The sequence below is a fragment of the Watersipora subatra genome, chromosome 3 (assembly GCF_963576615.1).
Source record: "Watersipora subatra chromosome 3, tzWatSuba1.1, whole genome shotgun sequence".
Lineage (NCBI taxonomy): Eukaryota > Metazoa > Bryozoa > Gymnolaemata > Cheilostomatida > Watersiporidae > Watersipora > Watersipora subatra.
Genome location: NC_088710.1, coordinates 4,131,960 through 4,156,020, shown reverse-complemented (window position 1 = coordinate 4,156,020; position 24,061 = coordinate 4,131,960). Strand labels below are relative to the sequence as shown.

At 38.4% G+C, this 24,061-nt stretch overlaps 7 protein-coding genes across 7 annotated transcripts in view; 4 read left to right on the top strand and 3 right to left on the bottom strand.

Moving 5' to 3' along the window:
- Nucleotides 1-108: 108 nt before the first annotated feature.
- Nucleotides 109-836, bottom strand: LOC137389940 (histone H2A). The gene has a single exon (XM_068076134.1). It carries the CDS (start codon nucleotides 815-817, stop codon nucleotides 443-445), a length of 375 nt encoding a protein of 124 aa, XP_067932235.1. The 5' UTR covers nucleotides 818-836; the 3' UTR covers nucleotides 109-442.
- Nucleotides 837-1,079: 243 nt separating this feature from the next.
- LOC137389941 (histone H2B, gonadal-like) lies at nucleotides 1,080-1,448 on the top strand. Its single transcript, XM_068076135.1, has one exon. It carries the CDS (start codon nucleotides 1,080-1,082, stop codon nucleotides 1,446-1,448), a length of 369 nt encoding a protein of 122 aa, XP_067932236.1.
- Nucleotides 1,449-3,627: 2,179 nt separating this feature from the next.
- On the bottom strand, nucleotides 3,628-4,038 carry LOC137389672 (histone H3). The gene has a single exon (XM_068075746.1). The coding sequence runs from the start codon at nucleotides 4,036-4,038 to the stop codon at nucleotides 3,628-3,630; it is 411 nt and encodes a 136-aa protein (XP_067931847.1).
- A 250-nt stretch (nucleotides 4,039-4,288) lies between these two features.
- On the top strand, nucleotides 4,289-4,600 carry LOC137389670 (histone H4). Its single transcript, XM_068075741.1, has one exon. It carries the CDS (start codon nucleotides 4,289-4,291, stop codon nucleotides 4,598-4,600), a length of 312 nt encoding a protein of 103 aa, XP_067931842.1.
- LOC137389937 (pantetheinase-like) lies at nucleotides 4,378-8,161 on the top strand. Its single transcript, XM_068076132.1, has 3 exons — nucleotides 4,378-4,433; nucleotides 5,744-6,125; nucleotides 6,730-8,161. The coding sequence occupies exons 2-3, from the start codon at nucleotides 5,790-5,792 to the stop codon at nucleotides 8,005-8,007; spliced, it is 1,614 nt and encodes a 537-aa protein (XP_067932233.1). The 5' UTR covers nucleotides 4,378-4,433; nucleotides 5,744-5,789; the 3' UTR covers nucleotides 8,008-8,161.
- Nucleotides 8,162-8,735: 574 nt separating this feature from the next.
- Nucleotides 8,736-11,029, top strand: LOC137391254 (pantetheinase-like). Its single transcript, XM_068077669.1, has 2 exons — nucleotides 8,736-9,088; nucleotides 9,709-11,029. Exons 1-2 carry the CDS (start codon nucleotides 8,771-8,773, stop codon nucleotides 10,978-10,980), a joined length of 1,590 nt encoding a protein of 529 aa, XP_067933770.1. The 5' UTR covers nucleotides 8,736-8,770; the 3' UTR covers nucleotides 10,981-11,029.
- A 2,367-nt stretch (nucleotides 11,030-13,396) lies between these two features.
- LOC137389850 (protein unc-79 homolog) overlaps nucleotides 13,397-24,061 on the bottom strand; it is a 34,402-nt gene continuing 23,737 nt past the window's right edge. The window contains exons 18-21 of the mRNA XM_068075988.1: nucleotides 19,249-19,418; nucleotides 18,760-18,937; nucleotides 17,769-17,912; nucleotides 13,397-14,122 (exon numbers count right to left, since the gene is read on the bottom strand). Of these exons, the coding sequence (XP_067932089.1) occupies nucleotides 13,955-14,122; nucleotides 17,769-17,912; nucleotides 18,760-18,937; nucleotides 19,249-19,418 (660 nt within the window). The 3' untranslated portion in view covers nucleotides 13,397-13,954. The remainder of the gene's footprint in view (nucleotides 14,123-17,768; nucleotides 17,913-18,759; nucleotides 18,938-19,248; nucleotides 19,419-24,061) is intronic.

Here is a 24,061-nt window from a genome sequence, read left to right as displayed (position 1 = left end):
GGCACATATATCAGTCGTAAGCTTTACACAATCAGTTGGGCATTACTTCTGGTTTCTGTACAGACCCGATGGTATAACACAACGGAAACAAGCTTTTTAGGTACAATAGATGCACATGATGCCGCTAGAAATTGATAAGATGACACTTCAGTTACAACCCAAATGTGATATATCTTCACGTTGGTGTGTAGGTAAATCCTTGCCTTAAAAAATTGTGAAAACAGTTAGGTACATGCATACAAATTATCAGTTCCACTCGATCGTAGGCTTGTCTCGTCTAGTGCTTGGACTAGCACAATGACAGCAATTAACATAGTAGCAGAACTGCCCAAATTACCAACAAGCAAATGCCAACAGCCGCAAAGGGCATCCTTTGGGCAGTGTGAACAACTCCGTAATAAATGGTGGTCCTGAAAAGGACCGTTGGATATACTTAAAAGATTTAAGCAGATTTCTTAGTCTTGCTGGGTAAGAGGACTGCTTGAATGTTAGGCAGGACACCACCTTGTGCTATGGTTACACCACTCATGAGTCGATTCAGCTCTTCATCATTGCGGATAGCCAGCTGAAGATGCCTAGGAATGATGCGGGTCTTTTTGTTGTCACGGGCAGCATTACCGGCCAATTCGAGTACTTCAGCTGCTAGGTACTCCATTACAGCTGCCAAGTACACAGGTGCACCAGCTCCGACTCTTTCGGCATAATTGCCCTTTCTTAATAATCTGTGGATTCTACCGACTGGAAATTGCAAACCAGCTCGAGATGATCTGGTCTTGCTCTTGCCCTTTGCTTTTCCACCTTTGCCACGTCCAGACATTTTATTGGTTTAATCTGAAGCTCTGTGATAGCAGTGTAATACTGCTTCATATTTTAATTGGCATTTATATAGAACACGTCAACAGTTGAAACAGGCCAATCAACAAAGTCAAAACAAAGCGTGGTACATTTGAATAGTTCTAATGCGCTCGCTTTGAAACCGACGAATAAGATCCGTATATTTCAACCATGGAATTTGGTATATTACCATATCGTTTCTATTATTGGATCATCATTCATTTAGTCTCACTCAGTGATTCAAAATGCCACCTAAAGTTAGCAGTAAAGGCGCTAAGAAAGCTGGCAAGGCGAAAGCTGCACGGTCTGGTGACAAGAAAAGGAAACGAAAAAGGAAGGAGAGCTACGGTATCTACATATACAAAGTTCTCAAACAGGTTCATCCTGACACTGGCGTATCCAGCAAGGCTATGAGTATCATGAACAGCTTTGTTAATGATGTCTTTGAACGAATTGCTGCAGAAGCTTCAAGACTGGCACACTACAATAAGCGGTCTACTATCACAAGTCGAGAAGTACAGACTGCTGTACGGCTCATCCTTCCAGGAGAGTTGGCAAAGCATGCCGTTTCGGAAGGTACAAAGGCTGTCACCAAATACACAAGTTCCAAGTAAATAAATGCACCTGCATTTGTTAATCAAACGGCCCTTTTCAGGGCCACCAATTTTGCAAGGGTTGTTCTGCCTAATACATGATAAAAAACATTCTAAAAAATGCACGTGTCACAGGCGTCCTTTAGCGGGGATATTGCCGAGACCGAGCCGTAGTTTACACACTAAAAAAACAAAGGTCCACGTAGTTATGAGCAAAAACAAAAGTATCCACCCAAATATCTCACTAATCCGTTGAGCCGCACACACAAGCTAAACCAATCGACTGAGCCACCCATCCTGTCAAAATGTTTCAAGTCATGTCTTGCACAACTCATCTTATGGTTTGTCAAAACTTGTCCCGAAGTCTCTATTAGTTTGAGACTGTCCAGTATCTGTTTTAGAAATGGTCGCCGCTAGCCTAGCCTAACGTCCTGATTCAACATCTTAGTAAAATCGGGTTAATACTTTTGCAAACAAAACTTAAGAAGGACTCACAAGGATCGAGAGCACTCAGCAATGCCCCGATAGTTACTACGATGTTGAATCAGGACGTTAGGCTAGCGGCGACCATTTTTAAACAAATATTGGACAGTCTCAAATTAATAGGGACTTTGGGACAAGTTTGGACAACCCATAAGGTGAGTTGTGCAAGACATGACTTGAAACTTGGAATATTTTGACATGATGTGTGGCTCAGTCGATTGGTTTAGTTTTTGTTTGGGCTGCTCATCGGATTGGTGAGATATTTGGGTGGATACTTTTGTTTTTGCTCATAACTACGTGGACCTTTGTTGTTTTTGTGTGTGTAGACTACGGCCCGGTCTCGGCTTCGGCAATATCTCCGCTAAAGGACACCGGTGGTTCGTTGTCTACCTGCACTATGCATTCAATTTTAGAGTTGTTTCCTCCTGAAAACTCAGGACAAATACAATCAATGAAGATTAATACCATATTAAGATATTACAAATATGAGTCTCTTAACTACAACACATCACATGAGTTAATTTGGCAAGAGTCAAGACTTGCTACTATTTGGATGAAAAAAAAACTAAACACATTAATTTTGCTGAGCGATCAATGCTCTCACGAAACTTTGCTTAGGAAGCTGCTGAGTGGGCATGCGCAAACACTGAATCGAATCGTTATGTAAAATTTGGTTCATGCGCAGTTGTCTTTTCCTTCTGAATCGATGAACCGAGAGAGAGAGAGAGAACAACTATCGAAAAACCGAATGCACTCGAATCGTTATCCAGCACTAGTTCATGAGTTTATTTCATATAACTCTGCGTTACGTTGAAAGACACAAATAGTATGAAGGGTCAACAGGGGACAGAATATAGGGTATTGCTTGATACTTTTTATGCATATTTGTAACCTAGTCATTAATTCAGGGTTTCCTGCCGCTATTTTAGCTGATAAACTAGCAGTAATTGACTATTAAAAGATGAGTAGTAATACAAAAATAAAATTGATCCTACGCTGTGTGCATTCAGTCGAACCAGCTGTTCAGAGCCGTGAACCTGCATTTACGTCATGTTGTAGTACGTGGTATACATAGCGTTATCTCCCCCTAGAGTGATCGCAACGAGCGTTTAGACCACACCCCTTTTTGTGTTAGTCACTCGTAGTGATTGCCTAAATCAATAACATCAGCAATGACATTGCTATATGCAATTTTCGTATGCTAGTATTGACACTAGCTTTTGAGCATTACTAAACATTTTTTTGCAACATCCGTGTGAAACAGTTTTAATCCTGTCTACAGGATCAAAACTGATCTGGTCGACTTCAGCATAGTTCAAGTCATAGCTGTCATCTGGAGAAGTAGTGCAGCTTAGTTACTAGTTACATAAGTGCTCAATTTAAACCGAAACAGGTGTTTTCACTGTCTAACCTCTAAATCAGATGCACATTTTAAATTTCATGTGTTGCCCGATATACTGCAGATAAAGACGGGTGTGCATATAGTTCACGTGCTGCAGTTATCTGGAATTGACTTGTGTGCTGTCAGAAATACTACGCATTGACCACAGCTTCATGTTGCAAACTCATGGGCAGTATGAATCATGAGCAATTGGTTCTGTATTGCAAAAACCTGGACCCGCTAGTGTACAGCTACATGGCTGTTTCCCAAGGTGAACAACTCTTTATTATATGGTGGCCCTAAAAAGGGCCTTGTGATAGAGTACACGAGCAATGTTCAAGCTCGCTCTCCTCTGATACGCCTGGCCAATTGGATGTCCTTCGGCATAATTGTTACTCGTTTAGCGTGAATAGCACACAAGTTGGTATCTTCAAACAAACCGACCAGATAAGCTTCACTTGATTCTTGAAGCGCCATGACAGCTGAACTCTGGAACCGTAGATCCGTTTTAAAATCTTGTGCGATTTCCCGAACAAGGCGCTGAAACGGTAGCTTTCTGATGAGGAGCTCGGTAGATTTTTGATATCTACGTATTTCTCGGAGAGCTACCGTTCCTGGTCTATATCGATGAGGTTTTTTAACTCCACCGGTAGCTGGCGCACTCTTACGAGCAGCTTTAGTCGCCAATTGCTTCCGGGGAGCTTTGCCTCCAGTCGATTTACGAGCAGTTTGTTTGGTACGAGCCATTTTGTATTACTAGAGGGGGCGCGTACTTAGCTTTTATATAGTCTTTTCAATTAGCAGCTAACAATCTATTGGTTCCTGCCGTTATAGGTCACTATTTGAACGATAGAGTAAATAAATTGAATGCGTAGTTTTTGGACCACTAGTGCGCTCGCTAAAACTTTTTAGTCTCTATTACACTCGCTTTAGTAGTATATGAACATCCGTCCTTCTCAGCAATAACATAAACAGTAAACCTACCATAACTGTCAATATGTCTGGACGTGGAAAGGGAGGCAAAGGTTTGGGAAAAGGTGGTGCCAAGCGTCACAGGAAAGTTTTGCGTGATAACATTCAGGGTATCACGAAGCCAGCTATTAGGCGATTGGCAAGACGAGGTGGAGTCAAAAGAATATCAGGTCTTATCTATGAAGAAACTAGAGGTGTCCTCAAAGTTTTCTTAGAAAATGTGATTAGGGATGCTGTAACCTACACCGAGCATGCTAAAAGAAAAACCGTTACGGCAATGGATGTTGTTTATGCCCTCAAACGTCAAGGCCGTACGCTGTATGGCTTCGGAGGCTAACTTTTTGTAGCCACTTCACCCACAACGGCCCTTTTCAGGGCCACCTACTCTTAAAGAGATGTTCATGTGTGTAATTCAACAGTAATTGGCAGTTGCATGTACAAATACAAAACCTTCAAGAACTTGTACTACACTTAATAATGGGGTTGTTATATATGATTATTATTGCATGTATAATTCAATCGTAGGTCATAATTTTCATACATTCTCAACTGGTTTCCACATAGATACAATAGCATGTGCTATATCCTACATAACAATTGCTGTCTGCAATATTGTGTTGTTACATTTTGCTGTTTGTCAGCCTCTGCAGTATGCAGGTGTCATGACTACTACAGATATATATTTCTATCGTCTTCAACTCTACCAGAAGTACATGCACAGTAAACCCTTAGCAGTGTTCCTCTGGTTGTACAGCCAGCTGTTTCCACAAGGTATTGGGTTTGTCATTGATTAATTGCAATAATAAAAAAGGTTTAATCAAGCTATCTTGGTGCTATATATCTAATAAATAAATTGTATGCATTGTTTAGCTATTTATTCAATAGCCATAGCTGGTGGTTATATAAGCTAGGTTTTGAAGGCAATAGTTTATTACTATGAAAGTGATCAAACCACATTTGTGCTATTATTCATACAGGTAACTACTGTTATACTTAAATTGTCGTGTCTACATGTTAATTCATTACCTACTATGATAGCGAATAAATCACATTTATTATAGATTGTGTTATTATTCACACAAAAACATTACAGTCATGTCTGATGATGGTCTAAATGCGTCTTGCAATCTGTTAGTTAGTTTTTCATTTTGCCATTAAACTTTTTTGCGGTCCCAAAGCAAAGCCATTCCTGCCTTTGGATTGTTTTCTATTTGTTATGTTGTGTTTTTAATTTGCAGTTTACCTCAGTAATTATTCAAATGTATAATGCTGCTGGTGAGACTACAAGATGTGAACAGCTCTATCTCCCACCAATATTTTTACTTTAATAATAACTAACCGATAATTAACTACTAGTTGTATCCAATCTCCTTCACTTACTGTGTTTATGATCAGTCAAGTAGTTCCTGATATTCCGTTCTGCTGTACCCAAGCGTTATCTTTATTTCATTTTCGATAGTCCTATCTTATCTATCTGCAGGCTTAAGAAGCGAGACCGAGTTCATCGTCAGTTCAAATCTGGAAAGATGGAGGAAAAGCTGTTACTGCCTGAACAAGATACACACATTAACAAAACAACGTCAAAGAAAAAATCTGTTACCAGCAGCATTATTTGCTTTTTCGCAACAACCCTGACACTAATTACTTTATGTCTGGTATTCCTGATGCTTGTCAAACTCTTCTGGCTAAAGTCAACTAGACCTACACATGACTCGGCAGCATTTGAAAAGACCTTCAAGGTTGGGGCATATGAGCACAAGTTGGTGAGTGTTGAGAATGCGTCAAACAGGGCAGAGGCATTGAAGGCAATGAAAGCGAACTTGGAGGCAATGCAGCATCAGGCGAAGATAGCCAGTGAACTGGTAAGGTAGCTAAGCTGACTGTTTGTGTGTTATTTCCTACTTGTGTTGCTGCCTAGAGGTATTCATGAAGGCCAATTGAAAATTAGTAATCGTTAGCAATTTCAATTAAATATTCAAGTTTAATATATGCTTATGATGCGGCAAAGGAGTGTGCGCAGGTGAAGGCGAGGCGTGTCAGACCAGTGTAAACTAGTTGAATGCTGATACTACTAGCGAGGGATCGATGTAGTGCATCACGTCAGTTCAGGCGTAGGGTGCATCAATGCATGTGTCCTAGCATGAATGACTGACTAGTGGCTGAGACGGCTAGGAATGAGAGTGGCTAAGGAATAGGGGGCAGTGACACGAAAATGATGTTTTTGATCTAAGAAAACTAGAAGCATGTCTGCAACTTTTTAAAATGTAGCTGTTTAGCAATGATGTTGCCAGTATTCCTTGTACATGTAAAGGCAGAGTTGAGAAGATAGCACTTTTTCAAACAGCAACAAAATTGGTATGACAGAAGAGAGTGTGAGGAGAGAAGTAGAGAATAAGTGTTAGTGTAGAAAAGTAAGGAGGCAAATCTAGTGGCAAAATTTAGTGGCTTCACCCTTCATGTTTGCAGGGAGTAAAGGTTTTAGTGTTTCCTGAGTATGGAATCACAGGGAACATGGGTGGAGCTGCTCCCACTAGAAGTTCAGTCTATCCGTATATGGAAGAAGTATCAGAGGTAAATGCCACTCACCCAGCTTGCGTCGCCTGCGATGTGATAAAGCCAGGCCAAGAAGGACAAACAACCATTGGCTGCATGGCAGCTAAATACAACATGTACATTTTGGCCAATCTCGTAGAAGCGGTGCCGTGTGACCCCCGACTTGAGAGCCTGTGTCCCTCAGATCACCATTACCAATATAATACTAACATTATATATGACCCAAAAGGATGTCTCATAGCCAAGTACCACAAGTATCATAGGTTTGCTGAAGAGTTTGATTTAATTGACAAACCAGAGAAGCCTGAGCATGTATATTTTGACACCGAGTATGGACGGTTTGGAACATTCATCTGTGCAGATATCTTGTATGAAGATTCCCCACTAACACTCGTAGAAGACTACAATGTGGATCACATTCTATTTCCTACTTATTGGATACAGAATGGCTTGGCTTTCTTATCCGCTGTTGATTGGCAGTTGGCCTATGCTACATTGGCGCAAGTAAACTTTGTTGGGGCTGGTGTATACTCTCCAGATGAGTTCACATTTGGCAGCAGTATCTTACGTAGTTCTGATGTAGTAAATTGTACATCCATTGATAAAAGTAAAGATGGAATTCTTATAACAGGAGATCTACCTTATGGAAACTCTTCAACGAAATCACCGCTAGATACGAGTTCCAAAATTGAAGTCGCAACTTCGACTATCAAAAATGAAACAGCCAGTATAGTAGGAGACTTGTATAATGTAGTCATGCTAGAGGGTCTCTCAGGAAGTGGTCAAATTTGCCAGAGCTCTCTTTGTTGCTCAGTTACATACAGTCGCAATAGTACCGAGGAAACATACATACTCGGCGCATTCAAAGGGATTCACCGATTTGGAGAAGTACTGGCAATAGAAATCTGTCTCGTTACTAAATGTGCTAACTCCAACTTATCGTCATGCTCAGATCCTGTAGTTACGAGTCATACAGCTTTCTCCGATCTAAAGCTTGGCGCTAGATTCAGTGTTCATTATGTCTACCCTAACCTGACCCCATCTAACTTGGAGTATCTTCAGCTCAACTGGACCTTTCAGCATTCTTCATCAGAGTTTTACAACAGCCTTGCAAGCTCTAGCGATTGGCCTTTGGCAGCGGCAGCCTTGGTAGGCAGAGATTTTGATAATGACCCACCCGTGCTAACTTAGTAATGAAGCAGTCAGTGTTTTTAGTTAAATTATTTCACGTTTCAAATGACTGTCACCTCTTCCAGCAGTTTCTGTTTATTATAAAATACATGCATACTTTTCGTTGGAATATAATTTCGTACGTAAAATATATTGCAGATGCAAAAGTATATGATGTTTTGAGCAACTGATATTATAACAGCAGGTTGACATTGATGTGAGAGTAAGAAATATCACATGAGCTTTGCTATAACCTTTTTACAAGCTGTAGCATGAGTACATAACTCCAACATCAACTGCTGGCTACTCAGTTGTAGTGTGTACAACTATCACTTCTATTAAATGCCTCAGACCAAAGTAAACATAAAACTGCTATCTTTCTAACTAGTATTAAGTTGCTGCCAATTGAGTTCCGAAAACAATCTCCGGAGTGACATCTTGAAAAACAATGTAAAAGCCAGTCTGTCAGGAGAAAACAATTCTTTCAATGTGAACTCCATCCGATTGTTTACTGAAACCCCGATAATAAATTTCTTCTAATAATTTCTTCTAATAAACCACACTTAGAGTGATTTCCATTTAAAAATAAAACTTCAGCATTAGTCTTCATATAAGCTGTGGTGATTCACCTGTGACCATTCCAGCCATTGATATATACCAACCAACAGAGACAAATGAGACATGCTCGAGTGAGCTCCAGCTTCCCACGCGCTGCATTCTGCTATGAACATTGGTGCATACTGATTTAACTAGCCTAGTTCTACCAGTACACACTCTACTTAAGATGGATAAACAGATGTTCATTGAAGGCAGAAAGTTTGAAAAACACAAACAAGATGATCGACGCTGCCTCAAGCTTTTGGCAGCTTTTGCTATTATAGTGTTTTCTGTCGTAGGCAGCGTTGTACAAATACAGATGTTTTGGTTAACCACAGGCGAAAAGGTATCTGTACGCGCTCCGTCAGTAAAAAGCTTTCGAGTGGGAGTCTTTGAGAAAAAGCTGGTGAGTGTGAAAAATGCAAAGACAAGAAAGGAAGCCATGGTAGCGATTCATGAAAATTTGGCACACATAGAGCGACAAGCTAAAATAGCGCATGAACAGGTTAGTAAGCAATATACGTTTACTTTTGATGCAGACATTCAAAAAACAGAAGCTAAGTGCATGCGTACTGTAGGATTATTTGTGCCTTTTCTTATTTCTTGTAAAAGATGAATTCAGGAAGTTCATATCAAAAGGATTTTTGAATAATCAGTTTTATCAGTTATGCTTACAATAGTTGCTGTGTAGGGTTTATAGAGGTAATAGAGGAGGTTATTGACCCATTCAATGATTCCTCAAACCAAGTAGTTACTAGAATTGTTATAGATTTGATAGTCAGGCAAATTAGGAAAATTATGTGATTTTACTCATGAATTGGAAAGAAATTACATACTTGTGAAATATATTGTTTTCTTTTAAATACCAAATTTACATAAATTAAATAGAAAACGCATGTTTAATATTTAATAATAGCGTATCAAACTATTGCATAAACAAACTGTCCTGCTAACACTTTTGATTGTTTACAGAGGTTTGTTAACTCGCACAGCAATTTTGTTGAGGTTGTTTGCCTTATGAATTCAAACAAATTAAGGTAACTAGCATTACTGGAATATTTCACCATGAAGCCAGTAGAAAAATACTTCAACAGCTTACAGGACCAATTTCATTGCTATTTGCAGGGTGTTAGTTTCTTGGTGCTGCCAGAATATGGAATCACAGGAGAGATGCCAGAGCACTTCAACGAGAGAAGCTCTCTCTATCCTTACATGGAGCAGGTACCTGCAGTGTCTATGTCACATCCTGCCTGTATCAACTGTAAATGGATGCATCACGGTGTCGAAGGACAGGCAAGCATTGGCTGTATGGCATTAAAGTACGACATGTATATTTTGGCCAACCTCGTGGAATCTGTACCGTGTGACATTAAACTAGATAGCCTGTGTCCGTCAGACCACCATTATCAGTACAGCACTAATATCGTCTACGACCCACAAGGCTGCCTCGTCGCTAAGTATCGTAAATACTACCTCATTGGAGAGGAGTCTGCGAAATTTGACCGGCCCTCTGAGCCTATGCACGTCTATTTTGATACTAACTATGGCAGATTTGGGACAATGACATCTATGGATGCTCTGTTTGCTGAACCAGGGATTGGCCTAGTTGAAAAATTTGCAATAGATCACCTGCTACTTCCTATTTACTGGAAAAGCATCAGCGTCTATCAGCAGGCTGTTAACTGGCAGATTGCATTCTCCACCAAGAATAACATAAACTTAATTGCTGCCAATGTTTACAATCCAGCCAGGAACATATTCGGCAGCAGCATCCTGTGCGGACCAAGGGTAGTCAACATTACATCACAGACTAATAGTTCTAGCGGAATTTTGTTAACCGGTGATCTGCCAAGCAACAAGCCCCTTGCTCGGCAGCAGGCGGTGTCTTTAAAAGATTGCTCAATAGATACATCTTCCAATAATTTAATGACAGAAACGGTTATAATAGATGGCGATATATTCGATGCGATAGTTTTGCAAGGCCTAAATGGAACTGCCAAAGTTTGTCAGAACACGACATGTTGCCAGGTAAAATACACCCGCAACGCAACCAAAGACACATACATAGTCAGCGCCTTCCAAGGCATGCACTCGTCGCTGCCACAACTGGCATCTGAGATTTGTCTTGTGAGCAAGTGTCAAAATGAGACATTATCTTCGTGTGGAAATAATGAGGTCACTACTAGCACTACTTTTTCACATCTTACGCTGTCGGCATCAATCTCTGTGCAGCACATATATCCGATAGTCCTACCATTTGATAACGACTACAAGAGTCACCTAAACTGGACATTCAGGCAGTGTGCACCAAAAAATGCCGTGGTGAGTTCCAGCAAGTGGCCTGTCGTGGCGTTAGGAATGGTTGGGAGAGACTTTGCGAAAGACTCTTTTATATGATGATTAACATCGTTTTACGGAACCCTTAAAACAAAACTTAGAATGAGTGACAGTATAGAATGAGTGACATTATAGATAATTGCTGTATAATTTACAAGCACTTGTAAGACACTTCACACCTGGCTGCTGGTGTCATCATGCATATTATGGACACTGGGTGAGCATGTGTGCGTTTTTTGCTGTGGGAGGCAGTTGTAGGCCTCTACTCATATGATCTCATATTATTTTCTTCTTAATGACATCATGAGTTGGTTTAGAAGCTGCGAAGTAAATAACGAATAACACAATTGGCATGCTTTATACTTAAATCTGATTAGTGACACACCGTCCAGTTACACTGATGCAGCTACACTGATGAGATACAGTCATGGAAAGAGGCTGGCACAGCCAAGTGGTCTCAGTTTTCCATTTGCCTGCTTCTTGGTAACACAAACTCAACTGGGTGCACTGTGTTGATACATTAATTGTGAACTCCGCAGTCACACAGGTATAGCCAGGCATGTCAGTGGCTTCTCGTAATCTTGAGTGAGTCAAACCACCATATCCAGGTAGTTATACGTTCGACACATCTAGAGCCAGTCTGCTGACACATTGACATCTCTTAACACGCCTAAACGTGTATCTAGAAAGACTTGCTATTTTCATGTTCTACCATTTTGTTGGACAGGTTGGCACCGATTAGAAACATCTATTTCACTTTTTATATTGGCCCTATTGTGACATTAAAATTGCCTCCATCCAATCCTGCAACTGGTTAAGCTCACAAGTGTCCTCCACTGTTGACAGTGATGAGATTGGACGAACGCGTTTGTGTTTTGAATTATCGCTCTGTTACTGAAGGGCCAAAAGACTGAAATAGGCATTTCCATTCAGTCCAACAGAAATTTAGAAAATCAACTTAATAAATCTTTTTGGATATACAATTAGGGATGTCAGGGAATCAGCAGACTGGTCTGAGGCCAGTTGAAGATCTGGAAATGGTGATTCGGCTCATTCGAGGAAGTTCCGGACAGCATGGTTACAACAGGGTATAATGCGCAGACTACAATTATCAACGGTAGTGTAGCTGATTACATATCCGACTAATTGAGCTGGTGTTACTGAGAAGCAGGCAAACATAAAACAAACCCATGTGATGCTGGCCCGTTAGAAAGCTGTATCTCATCGGTGTGGGTGAACTGCACATCACTGACCAGCTTCAAAGTATGAAGCTGGCTGACTTTATTCGTTATTCACTTTATCTGCTCAAATGTGCGTGTGATGATAAAATAACTTGGTGAATACGGTTAGACAAACAATTATTTTGTTTCAAAGATTTATGCTGGCCTATGCTTGAAAGTACCAGCAATAAAGAATTTGCTGCTATTTTTGTATGGCAATTTATTTCAATTACATTACATTCCAGACATGAATACTTTGCTCACTACCTCTTTCATTTAATATTGTAAACTTAAACATTGGAAAATAAAACTTATTTTCACAGAATTATAACACAGAAATTTTTTTGGTTTCTTATAGACTGCCAGCCGAGGAGATAAACCTTATGTTCAGTTGATTGTAACAACTATAGCTGCGGTGTGTATAAACCAGGCTACACTTGGATGTTTTTGAACTCCCTATGCATAGGGGTATACAATTTGGGTGTATGCAAGGTGCTCGGAGTCCAATCGTATCCCGCCGACAATTGTAGAATTTTTGTTTCGACTCAAGTACAGGATAACTGGGCCTCATCAATTGACAGTGAATATGTTCATGCTTACCGATGCATTATTAAAAGCCATAGCTTGAGATCTTTAAAAATTGTTTAATGTTTGTAGGCTAAAATAACTGAACACTTGCTTTATAACAAAGGGACTTGGTGAGTGCTAAAAATGTTCTGCTGGATTCTTTTGCGAGTGAATAGAGTAATTATCGTATCTGTCACATATTACTGAAAATAACTAGAATAGGATAACTGTAAGTTCAGAGAGATACCTAACACTAAATGAATGCTTATCACGGATTCTATTTGACTACAGATATTTTTCAATACTTTGTCACGTGTAGGCCTCCAACTGTAAGCGAGATACAAGGACTCATCATCTAGCTCTGAATATGAAGCTGGTCAAGTGTGACATCTAATGGCTGAATGCACATTTGCGAGTCTAGGCCTTTAAGATAACTTTACTGACATGACTGGCCTATAACAATCAATCATGACATGTTGAGAGGACAAGTACCAGGTTGTGCAAATGTTGTAAATCGTAAAAGCCTCTGAATGAAGAACCATTAGTGGTACATTACCTCGGCTATCCACCATGAAGCAAGTTTCATACGCTCCACACAACTATTACTTGATATAACGAAAATACAGGTAATCTATTTTCTGCTTAGTGTCTGCAAAGCCTAACCTTAGTTGTAATGAGAACTGACTGATTATCCTGACTGGTTACACATGCCTACAAGTTTATCACCAAAATATTTATACAAATTGGAAAAAATAATAATTTGCTATTAAAAGCTTGAAAAAGGTACCAGCACGGAAGATCTGGCCAAACCTATAGGTCATAAAACGACTGTGAGATATTAACTATACCTACACATTTAATAAAACTAGTTTGTTAAAAGTAAATAGATAAAAGACCAACAAAGTTAAAATGAAAGACAAAATTACACAATTTTTTTCTCAAGATTCAGCATATCGACCAATCAGAGGAAGATATTCAGCATATCAACCAATCAGAGGAAGATATTCAGCAGCATTTAATAAAAACAATACTTGATATATGTGACAGCGAATGGAGACTAGAAACTTGTGTACATTTAACAAATAATAATAAATAACAACATAATTCTCAAAGCGACAATAACAGCTACAATGCAAAAACAGCATCAAAAGATAGCTTTGGAAATTACAAATAGAAATAGCAAGCAAATTCTCTGACAACAGACAACTGGTGCTAATGAGATGAGAGGCAGAGTAGCTGTCAAGAACTCAAATACCAAGAAACTGTACTGCTGTCGATGACTGAACCTCGATCTGGGCGAGTTTAAATTGTACCTTCTTTATCCAATCAAATAAAATGGCTTTGTTGAATTTTCGCTTTCTGGGTGGTTTGTGGTTTTCAAGAGCCCGCAGACGAACCAGAATATTGGCTGGCAGCTAAAAGTAGATCAACTAATGAATATTGAGCAACTATTGAATACTGATTAACTATTATGAATAGTATAATCAACCGACAATGATCAGTAAAGGATGACAGGCACCATCTATTGCTAGTTATGTAAACAACATTCTGTGGGCAGCAATACAAAAGCTACCGAGAGACTGTATCACAGAAATGTGCTAAAAATAGTTTATGTTACAAAAAACTCATACCATTGGAACACTCCTATATTTGTAACTAGCCTGGAAGCTTATAAAATACCCAGATTTAAAGGGTGCAATTATATGGTTACGATCTGGCAGCAGTAAGCTAAGTTGCAGAGCTGCTGTTAACAAATCTGAACATGAATGCATTACCTTGTTGTCATGGGCGTAGAAGTGGGTTCTCCATACAGGAAACATCTAAAGAAAGTAAAGGATTGTACAGTGTCAGCTGATAGAAAGTGGCAATATTGAATAAGCTATGACAGCATTGAGCAGGTGTCCTGTTGCTTATTGCAGTATTATATACTAAATTCGGTTAAAAAAAGTTCATAACACAAAGATTTGATGAAACAAGATACCATATTACAAAACTTAACACAATATGTAATTCATGGATTTGAACCCAGAAAGAGTACCGGCGAATAACTAACTAACCAAACATGCTGTGATCTGTACTCTGAAGAAATCCTGCCTCACCGCTTTGATTATGAAAGAGACACAGCTATACTTGCTAGTTGGCCACAAAAATTCCAACTTCCTGAGTTTCAAACATTTAGTGCCTCAGCACATTAACTTTTTTCACGGTTGAAATTAGTGTGATGAGTTTCAAAACATCTTTTTATTAACAGTCAAACCTTGAATTACGATCAGCTTTACACATGAACATTTCGACATACGATGCAAAATTTGAGCAAACACTCATCTCCATGTGAGCAACACAAAGTATCTCGAAACATTGCAGATTTGTGAGTCAATACACATGTACAGAGTCCACATACATGTACCATATAGTTTAGTTCTATATGGTTTGAATAATATGAAACAGTGCTTCATACCCCCCTTTTATAGTTTTACAATCATAGACCCCGATAAGACTAGTTGAAGTAGTAGTGGTGAAACAGGAACACAGCAATACAGTACTTGGAATCAAAACAGCCGATAACAGAAGAATATCAACAGAAACAAGTATTCATAAAATCTCCAAAACCATCCAGAAAGTGAAAGTGATGCAAAGAAATGAAAACCTGAAACTAGTGAAATTAAAGAAATTTGTGGAATTGAAGTGACTAGTTATAATAAGTAAACTTAAACAAAAAAAATATAAAAATTAAAATATATAAACTAGTTATGTTAATTTAATGTTCACGGTGTCTAGATTTGACTGGCTATGTATCTTCATTAAAACTTCTACCTACACACAGTACACCTTCTCTATTAACAAGGCCTCGCCTTGAGTTGCTTGTCTTTAATGGAAAAGGTCATGCGAAGGTCATGTGATAAGTAAAGCATGTTATAAAGTTTCTTACATATTATTTAGCTTTTTGAATGGTTTTATATAACATATTTGTTTTAATGCTAGATGTAATTACCTAAAGTATTTATCATCGAGTTTTGATGAAACGAATTAAAGGCAACACAATGTAACCTTAATAATAATATTTTTTCCAGCATACGACGGTTTCAACACGCAATGCCAATATCGATTCAGATTAATTTTGTTTGTCAAGGTTTGGATGTATTTGTCAAAAGATGTTTTGCTAGACACTGCCAAATGTATTCAGCCAGTGGCCTTAACATGAATTTTATCGTATCATCTAAGGATTTTTACGTAACCCTAGGAAAAAACCAACCGAAGACAGAAAGTCTATGGATCTACACCAAAGACGAGTGAGTGAGCATCAATAAAACCTATTTAGTGTAAATCTGCAAATTTCGAGTTATTTGTTGATTTACAAACTAAGAAACTATCCAAAACAGCTCTTTGAAAAGTGCTGAGATTTTCTGGGAATATTGTAAGCAAACCGTTAGGCTCATTTCTGAATAGAAAAATATTTGCACAGATTTTTGGTTTTAAATAAAGTATTCTTCAACACAATATAAAATTGCCAAAATGTTCTTTGCTTTTGATCAATGAAAACTTACAGGGTCTCGAATTGTTTGTGAACATTAGGTTGATGAAGTTAACGAACCTATACCAGTAGTACAAGTACCTATACCAGTAGTACAAGTATCTATACCAGTAGTACAAGTACCTATACCAGTAGTACAAGTACCTATACCAGTAGTACAAGTATCTATACCAGTAGTACAAGTACCTATACCAGTAGTACAAGTACCTATACCAGTAGTACAAGTACCTATACCAGTAGTACAAGTACCTATACCAGTAGTACAAGTACCTATACCAGTAGTACAAGTACCTATACCAGTAGTACAAGTATCTATACCAGTAGTACAAGTACCTATACCAGTAGTACAAGTACCTATACCAGTAGTACAAGTATCTATACCAGTAGTACAAGTACCTATACCAGTAGTACAAGTACCTATACCAGTAGTACAAGTACCTATACCAGTAGTACAAGTACCTATACCAGTAGTACAAGTACCTATACCAGTAGTACAAGTACCTATACCGGTAGTACAAGTACCTATACCAGTAGTACAAGTACATATACCAGTAGTACAAGTACCTATACCAGTAGTACAAGTACCTATACCAGTAGTACAAGTACCTATACCAGTAGTACAAGTACCTATACCAGTAGTACAAGTTGGATAAGATTCTCTTACTAAGTCCATAGAAGTAACCACTACGTTAAAACCATACATGTATTTATTAATAATAGAGTGCTGTAGTTGTGACTCTACCAGAACTATAGAGGCCCTCACATGCTCACAATTACAATAACAGGTGGTTGCAGGTGCTTGCCAGCATCTGTCATGAGAAGACAAACCGTGTTAACTTACATTAATGGCGACGGATGACTGACACTCGTGTAAGGTCTCCATTAGACTCAGAATGTGCAGGTTTACCAGCTCTGTCAGCTAAAATTACCCAATCATAAGCGCCGATGACTTTTAGTACCAACCAGCTATGCTAGATTATGAATAACTCTATAGACTTTAGCCCATAGTAGCCACCCTCTATGACTGCTAGTCTAGCAAACTATTACTATGAAACAAAATATTGAGCTTGGTTACTAGGAAATGCATAAAACTATCGAAATACAGCGACTTCGGCCAATCACACGAATAATAAAAACGCTAATGGTTATGACCATGGGTTTTGCTTTTGAAGGTAATAAAAATGTGAAACTGTAAATTTTTGAAGTCTAATCAGGTGGCTGTAAATTCTACATCCACTAAGACTTAGCAATCAAAAGACAGCGGGTGCTCGCTGCAGTCTCCCAGCATTTGCTTTTAGTAGGAGTAATTAAGGGCTGGAATCAAACTCCAACCTGCTGTTTACAGGTCAATTACTCAGGTCAGTAAGCTATGGCTGGTCCTCTAATGTATTGTTCATCAAAGCATTCAAAAATCTCACCAAACATCATACCTTAACAAAGGTTCCAGGATTTCTACTAAGGTAAACAAGAAACAACATAAGAAAAGAAGTGAGAACAGAGCTTACTATCAGTCTGCAAGTGAAACTCACCACTCTGTTGTGTTGCATCATGTTGAGAATAGTCGGTGTCACTTTGGACCAGAAATAATAGATTATCTGCTTGATATCTGTCTGCTCCTCAGGCTCTCTCTCGATACCCTCCATAGTCAGTGTCTCACAGTATATTGTCCAAACCTACCCACATATATCTATTGTTTCTTTTCCATACCAGTTACATGAAAGTATTATATGCAAGTACAACTGCTAAGCTTTAGCAAACGGAGCCTGCAGGAAAATTGATGCCCTAAACGTCTAACTCATAGTGACATTGAGATCTGCTGTTGACACCAAGGGCAAGCAATGAATCAGACACAAGAAAACAGGTAGCTCTTAAACATTGACCAGGCTATATTGAGGTCCACTTTCCTAGGATTATCATGAGTTACACGTATATTCATAGCATGATCACCAAAGAAGAGATACAACGAGTCAACTAAAGTACTTTTTGTACATTGATAAATATAAAGTAATGGGAAATAGATTGTGTACAACTTTGCTGCTGCCTAAATCCATTAAATAAGCTAGGAACAAACGGAGTAGGATAACTTCTTCTAAATCACCTTATCATGTCAATATATTATTGTAAAAACATAAGTTGTTCCCCTACTTATGATATGAAAACATGCCAATCCTTTATGCATTAATGTAGGTTCAGTAGAATTATACCGGCCTATATAAATCTACACATCTCATCAGGGTGTATGTGTTGCCATGAATTGAGTTTCATGTCAAAATAACAAATAATGAATTTTGTACAATAAATCTCTACTGCTGACTAATAATCTATTCAAGATTGCCAACATGACTGACAGCCAACAGGACTGACACGAATCTATAATGATGAGACAGCATGTGAATAGTACTAAGTCAGAGTCGACTACTGGTATGTCATGTCGAGGTATGACTGTATCTCATAGACTCTTACCTGACAGAAGATGAAGGCATAGTTAAGGCTGGACATGCACTCAACAGATGTACTTACCTGGCAGAAGATGAAGGCATAGTTAAGGCTGGACATGCACTCAACAGATGTAGGGTTGTACTCAACAAATCCTGTCATTATCGACATTACTATAGCTGAGATACTGGCTACATCATCCAGAGACAGAGGCTGACACTTGACTCTCAGGACATTCTCTGCGACAGCATGGTGCGTCAGCGCGCCGATATACAGCCAACAGAGGAAGCGAATGTGGTCAACTGATTCCATAAACTCTTTTAACCTGAAAAGTAAGTAATTAACAAAAAGCTGTCATATGATAAAGACAGAGATGAAGTGAATGTTGAGATGGAAAGAGAGCAGACAACTCCATTGTATGAAAGCCATCTGAGCAAGTTTGAATTCAAACATTATTGTTAGTTTGATGCAAACTAAAACACTTAAAAAATTTTTTATATTACATTATAACCTTCTTCCATCGCCATTTTCATCTAGAGCTGAGCCGGTACCTAAGTTATCTCCCCTACTCACCCTCGTTGGATGGTGCTGGGCTGATTGTAGAGCCATGGAATAACTCTGTGGGTGGCCTTACTGTCATTACGTAGAAGCGTTGACATCTCCAAAGCAAGTATCTGAGCAACACCTGTCTTCAGGACTCCTCCAAAGGTGTCTTCGTGCAAACATGTTACTTTCATATGAGCCTAAATAGAGACAACAATGGTGAGGGCATATTTACACTGCAGAGATTAGGAGTAATCTATGAAAGTGATCAGAGGTGAATAATTATTGAGATGTAAACACAATGATCAGCAACTCTCTAAAAAATTCTAATGAAAGGGGGACTGGGGTAAAATTGACCCATTTCGCAAAAATCTTTACAAGACACAACTTCATTTTAACAAGGGTAATTTTTATGTGGTACATTTTATAATCATTGGTCACGCTTTCGCAGGAGTAGCAATGCAGGTAAATGACAAAAACAATGTATTGTCTTAATGAATATGTAAAATTTTTGTAATTTAAAGGTTGACTTGCAACAAAATTCACATTACAGTTATTTGGTATCAAAAGATTCGCCATGTCTTACTCTGTTGAGTGGTAGGTGCCAAATATGTGGAAATGTGATTAAAAGCTCTTAAAAGCTCAAAAACAAAAAGCCGCCGTTGATTGGAATCTCTTGATTTCGATGACGTATCCGCGCCATTTGGTTATTGTCTTGTCACGTGATGTTCTCGCGTGAATTGAAAGGCCAATATAAAGCTCAATATCAAACTTATCGTAGCAATAGTTTATGACAAACACTTCGGGTTTTACCTAAGACCCCGTATCAAATATAGATGCTCGCTACTTTACAGTTTCGGCTTGGCCATTCCGTTCGACAATTCATGTCCGAGTTGCGATCATAAAAAATGTCAAATTCTGAAGAGTTAAGACCCTGGCGTTTCGAGCCTGACGCTCTATCTGAAGAAGATCCTCAACAGAATCAAACCTCCCAGCAAGCAAGCACCGCCACTAGCCAGCTCTTATGTGCCAAGCTAGCTAGTAGTAATAGTTTTAGCTTGAGAGTGATAGAACGAATATTATTATATATGATTTTAATGATGATAATTATCGCTTCAATATTGCGAAAAAATAATTACAGATTTTTCTCGAATGACAACATTAACAATTTTAATATTTAAATTGAGTGCTGCACTGATATACTGTTGGATAACATCGACCTGATGTATTAGCTATGGTTGCATAGACATATTTGTTAATTTCTTTAGGAGCTAATACCACCGGCTACAGAGTGGTGTGTCTGCAAGCGCTGTCAATACATGCCATCTATTCGTGAATGTTTGTGCTACCATGATGCTGAGTTTGCGCATCGTCTCCATGACCGCGGGGAGCATGAATGCCTGTGTATGCATCCTGGTGTGGACGAACTTGTGGCGTCCACCTCTTGAGTTGGGGTGGAATAATTACCTGCGATATCATAGTGAGTTGGATTTTCATTTAATGCCAATAACACTAAAGCTATGCTAATGTGTCATGCATTATCTACAATTCTTGTGTTACACATTTAATGCATCGGTTGAACACACATATTCTGAACTAGTGGAACACAAGGAGAATTGTTATATTTGGCTTGTACACTTACTACAGTAGAGAGTGTATTAGTTTTATGATTTTATTATATAAAGATCGAGATTATTTTGATGATCAGCAATTATTGTTTTTCAATAATTGTTTTGGTAGATAATCTATTCCCATTTGGAGAGCCATCGCCAAATGCTCGGAAAAGGTTATGTGCATACCGCAATCTTGTGTTTTGGTTTATGCCGCAAATCTTGTTTGCAAGTCTGCAAACTCTTCTTCATCATCCGTTGGTGGGAAAAGAGCCCGAATCTTAGACACCAAGCAGGCGGGTAGAGGCCGTCGCTCACTGCGACGAATTTGCGGCATAAGCCAAAACACAAGCTTGCGGTATGCACACAACCTTTGTAACAACATCCGTTGTAATGGACCTCACTCTCAGGCCGTGGGAAATTAGATCGGACTGGCATCGCTTGAAGCCTTCCAGCTCCATGGCGTTAGAGCTGGTGGTCTCCGTTGACTGCAAAGTAAAAAAGTTACGACCAACAATCACTTTCACATTATTTGAATGAATTATTTAGCTAGATCAGCAATTTCATGTTTATGTATTAATAACTACTAAAAAATTTCGGTTTTTGTCAGGCTGTGAAGTAAAAACTGTCAAAGTTTTACCTTGACAAGATGGCTGCTGACTATTAAACCGCAGCTCTGATCCATCATAGTGTAGGCCCCGTATAGTGCGCATTGCCCCGGACTATCACATCTGCTGTCACCTGCCAAATCAAGCTCCCAATCGATTGCTGCCATCAGTCCCTCGTTATGCAGGGTGTACTGCTCAGCAATACACTGTAAAATATTGTAAAACTTCATTATACAAGATTAATTTGTATCATTATCATTAGTCTAAGAATGTAGAATCCTCTTCCCCCTTTTTGTGTTATATTATGATGAAGAATCAGAATTTCAAATTATAATATATTTCGCTTGAAGGATGACATATTTTCATTTCAAGAAAAAAATTGTTTCTAAATGTCGTTATTCAGTTAGTGTGCCTAGCTTTTACTCACATTTTCCAAGTTTATGGGTAAATATTAACACTCACACCATGTAAGTATTCTCTTTGTTGGTAGAGGCAACCGCTGTGGCTTGGTATCGCGATGTTCAGGAGCGACAGAAAACGGAGGTTCTGCGTAAGGCATCCGCCAGAAAAGAGTGATGCAGCTGCCAGCAGGGGGTTGATGACGTGAGCTCTGTTCACCCTGGCATTTGTTTCCCAAGTGTACGATTGGTGACAGGAGGCACATGTAACATTGAACTCTACCCATCCGCCTTCTCACACCATCTTGAATGGGGAGGGCGCAGGCGTGACAGTAAAATAGTCGCTGGAGTGCTGTCACACTTACTATTATTTTCTCCTCTTTGAAGGATTCGGGTCTGAAATCACAACACAATAGTTGACTTGCAATGAGATTTGTACAACATCATTTCCTGTTATTATATCATATTTGCTTGATCAGAAAAAGAATAAATATATAGCCATGCAATCATGACATAGATTTTACAAAACCTTATCAGAATCCATGATATTGTAAACATAAAAATGTGAGTAATAACTCTATGGATATTCTTTATATTTTGTCAAGTTTGGTTAAGTTCAGCTCTATCTTACATGTAATTGAAGAGTGTTTGACGCTGGCCAACATAGCACTCAAACTCTTCCTAGTCTTTAGTGGTTGGCACAAATTCTTCATCTAATACTAATAATAATCATCTAATAATACTAATATGCTATTAACAATGATACCAGAGAATGACAATAACTATTTTATATAACATATCTATAAGTGAGTGGGGTTAAGAAATTTGGCGAAATTAATCGTGAAACTTATAACATTATTTTATCAATTATAGATTAATATATTACGTTTTACAGATAGATATGCAGTATGAATTAGTTTTTGTTATTATAATAAGAATAATACACGTAATTAAAAAGATAAAATACTAATAATATCATATTACAATTAAATGACATTAATATTGTAATATTAAATATAGATCAATACAGTAGTATTAGGAGAATACTAGAAAATAACCCGAGTTGCTACTACTAATACAAGTGGTTCATAAAATAAATTACTCACGTGCTTTGGTGGAATGTGGAGTATGCAAACAGGTTAGAAAACATGTCGTCTTTGAAATAACGAAAACAAAGGTAAGAGTAAGCAGGCGAATAAATAAAGTTTGTCACATCCAGCTTCACCCAGTTGCTCCACGCCCGGTGATAGTCTGGTCTTTTCTCTGCTCTTGGCTGAGAAAAAAGGTGCCTCTCAGCTTGCCAGCTGCACAAACACGATGTGGTGCGTTAGAGATTATGACGAATTGAAATTAACAAGTTTAATACGAGAAAGCGTATCTGTTATTTGCGATGGATCAAACTTGAACTGAAACTAACATTATCTGATCATGTGACTTACAATTCCCGCCATATGGCGTGAACAACTTCTACAGCATTTTTCGAGCATCGTAGCGGACCAAAAGGCTCATCATTTTTATCAGAGGATGATATGCAATCGTTCAAGCTAAGTTTAAAAAATTAAACATATTTTTATGCTACGTTTTGAGATATCAGTGCTCAAAGTTGCAGCATTACGATGCCGATAAAATAGACGCGTAAGAACAATAGACATGGTTTTTATTGCAAGCGTGAAGTATATTTGTGAAAATATTTCGACGAATAAGGATGCATGAAAGTGTAAACATAAACTATCTCGCACACATTTTAGCCGTTTTAGCACACATACGTCACATTTTAGCCGTTTTGGAAAACGAATCCAAACTAGGGCGGTCTCGTGTGGCTGCGATTTTCTGTTCGTTTTTGAGCTTTTACGAGCTTTTAATCACATTCCCACATATTTGGCACCTACAACACAATAGAGTAAGACATGGCGAATCTTTTGATACCAAATAACTGCAATGTGAATTTTGTTGCAAGTCAACCTTTAAGGATTTTGAAATTTTTTTTTAAGATCGCCTAAAAAGTCACATAAACAAATCTGACTACAAAAATATATAATATATATGGGTGAATTGTTTTTGCACGTAACTTTTTATTGTTGAAAAAATTAATTCTATCGCATGTCAATAAAAGCAATATTATATTATTATTGCTACAGTTTAAAAGTGAACAAAGTTTAATATTACTTAAATGTGTATTTCTTTTTCATATTACCAATTAAATATTACCAATTAAATATTGCCAAAA

What these genes read in the sequence shown, in the direction of transcription:
- LOC137389940 (XM_068076134.1), bottom strand. Translation starts at nt 817, where the DNA reads ATGTCTGGACGTGGCAAAGGTGGAAAAGCAAAGGGCAAGAGCAAGACC.
- LOC137389672 (XM_068075746.1), bottom strand. Translation starts at nt 4,038, where the DNA reads ATGGCTCGTACCAAACAAACTGCTCGTAAATCGACTGGAGGCAAAGCT.
- LOC137389670 (XM_068075741.1), top strand. Translation starts at nt 4,289, where the DNA reads ATGTCTGGACGTGGAAAGGGAGGCAAAGGTTTGGGAAAAGGTGGTGCC.
- LOC137389937 (XM_068076132.1), top strand. Translation starts at nt 5,790, where the DNA reads ATGGAGGAAAAGCTGTTACTGCCTGAACAAGATACACACATTAACAAA. An exon ending in CGAAGATAGCCAGTGAACTG is followed by an intron (nt 6,126 to 6,729) that starts GTAAGGTAGCTA and finishes TCATGTTTGCAG; the next exon opens with GGAGTAAAGGTTTTAGTGTT.
- LOC137389941 (XM_068076135.1), top strand. Translation starts at nt 1,080, where the DNA reads ATGCCACCTAAAGTTAGCAGTAAAGGCGCTAAGAAAGCTGGCAAGGCG.
- LOC137391254 (XM_068077669.1), top strand. Translation starts at nt 8,771, where the DNA reads ATGGATAAACAGATGTTCATTGAAGGCAGAAAGTTTGAAAAACACAAA. An exon ending in CTAAAATAGCGCATGAACAG is followed by an intron (nt 9,089 to 9,708) that starts GTTAGTAAGCAA and finishes TGCTATTTGCAG; the next exon opens with GGTGTTAGTTTCTTGGTGCT.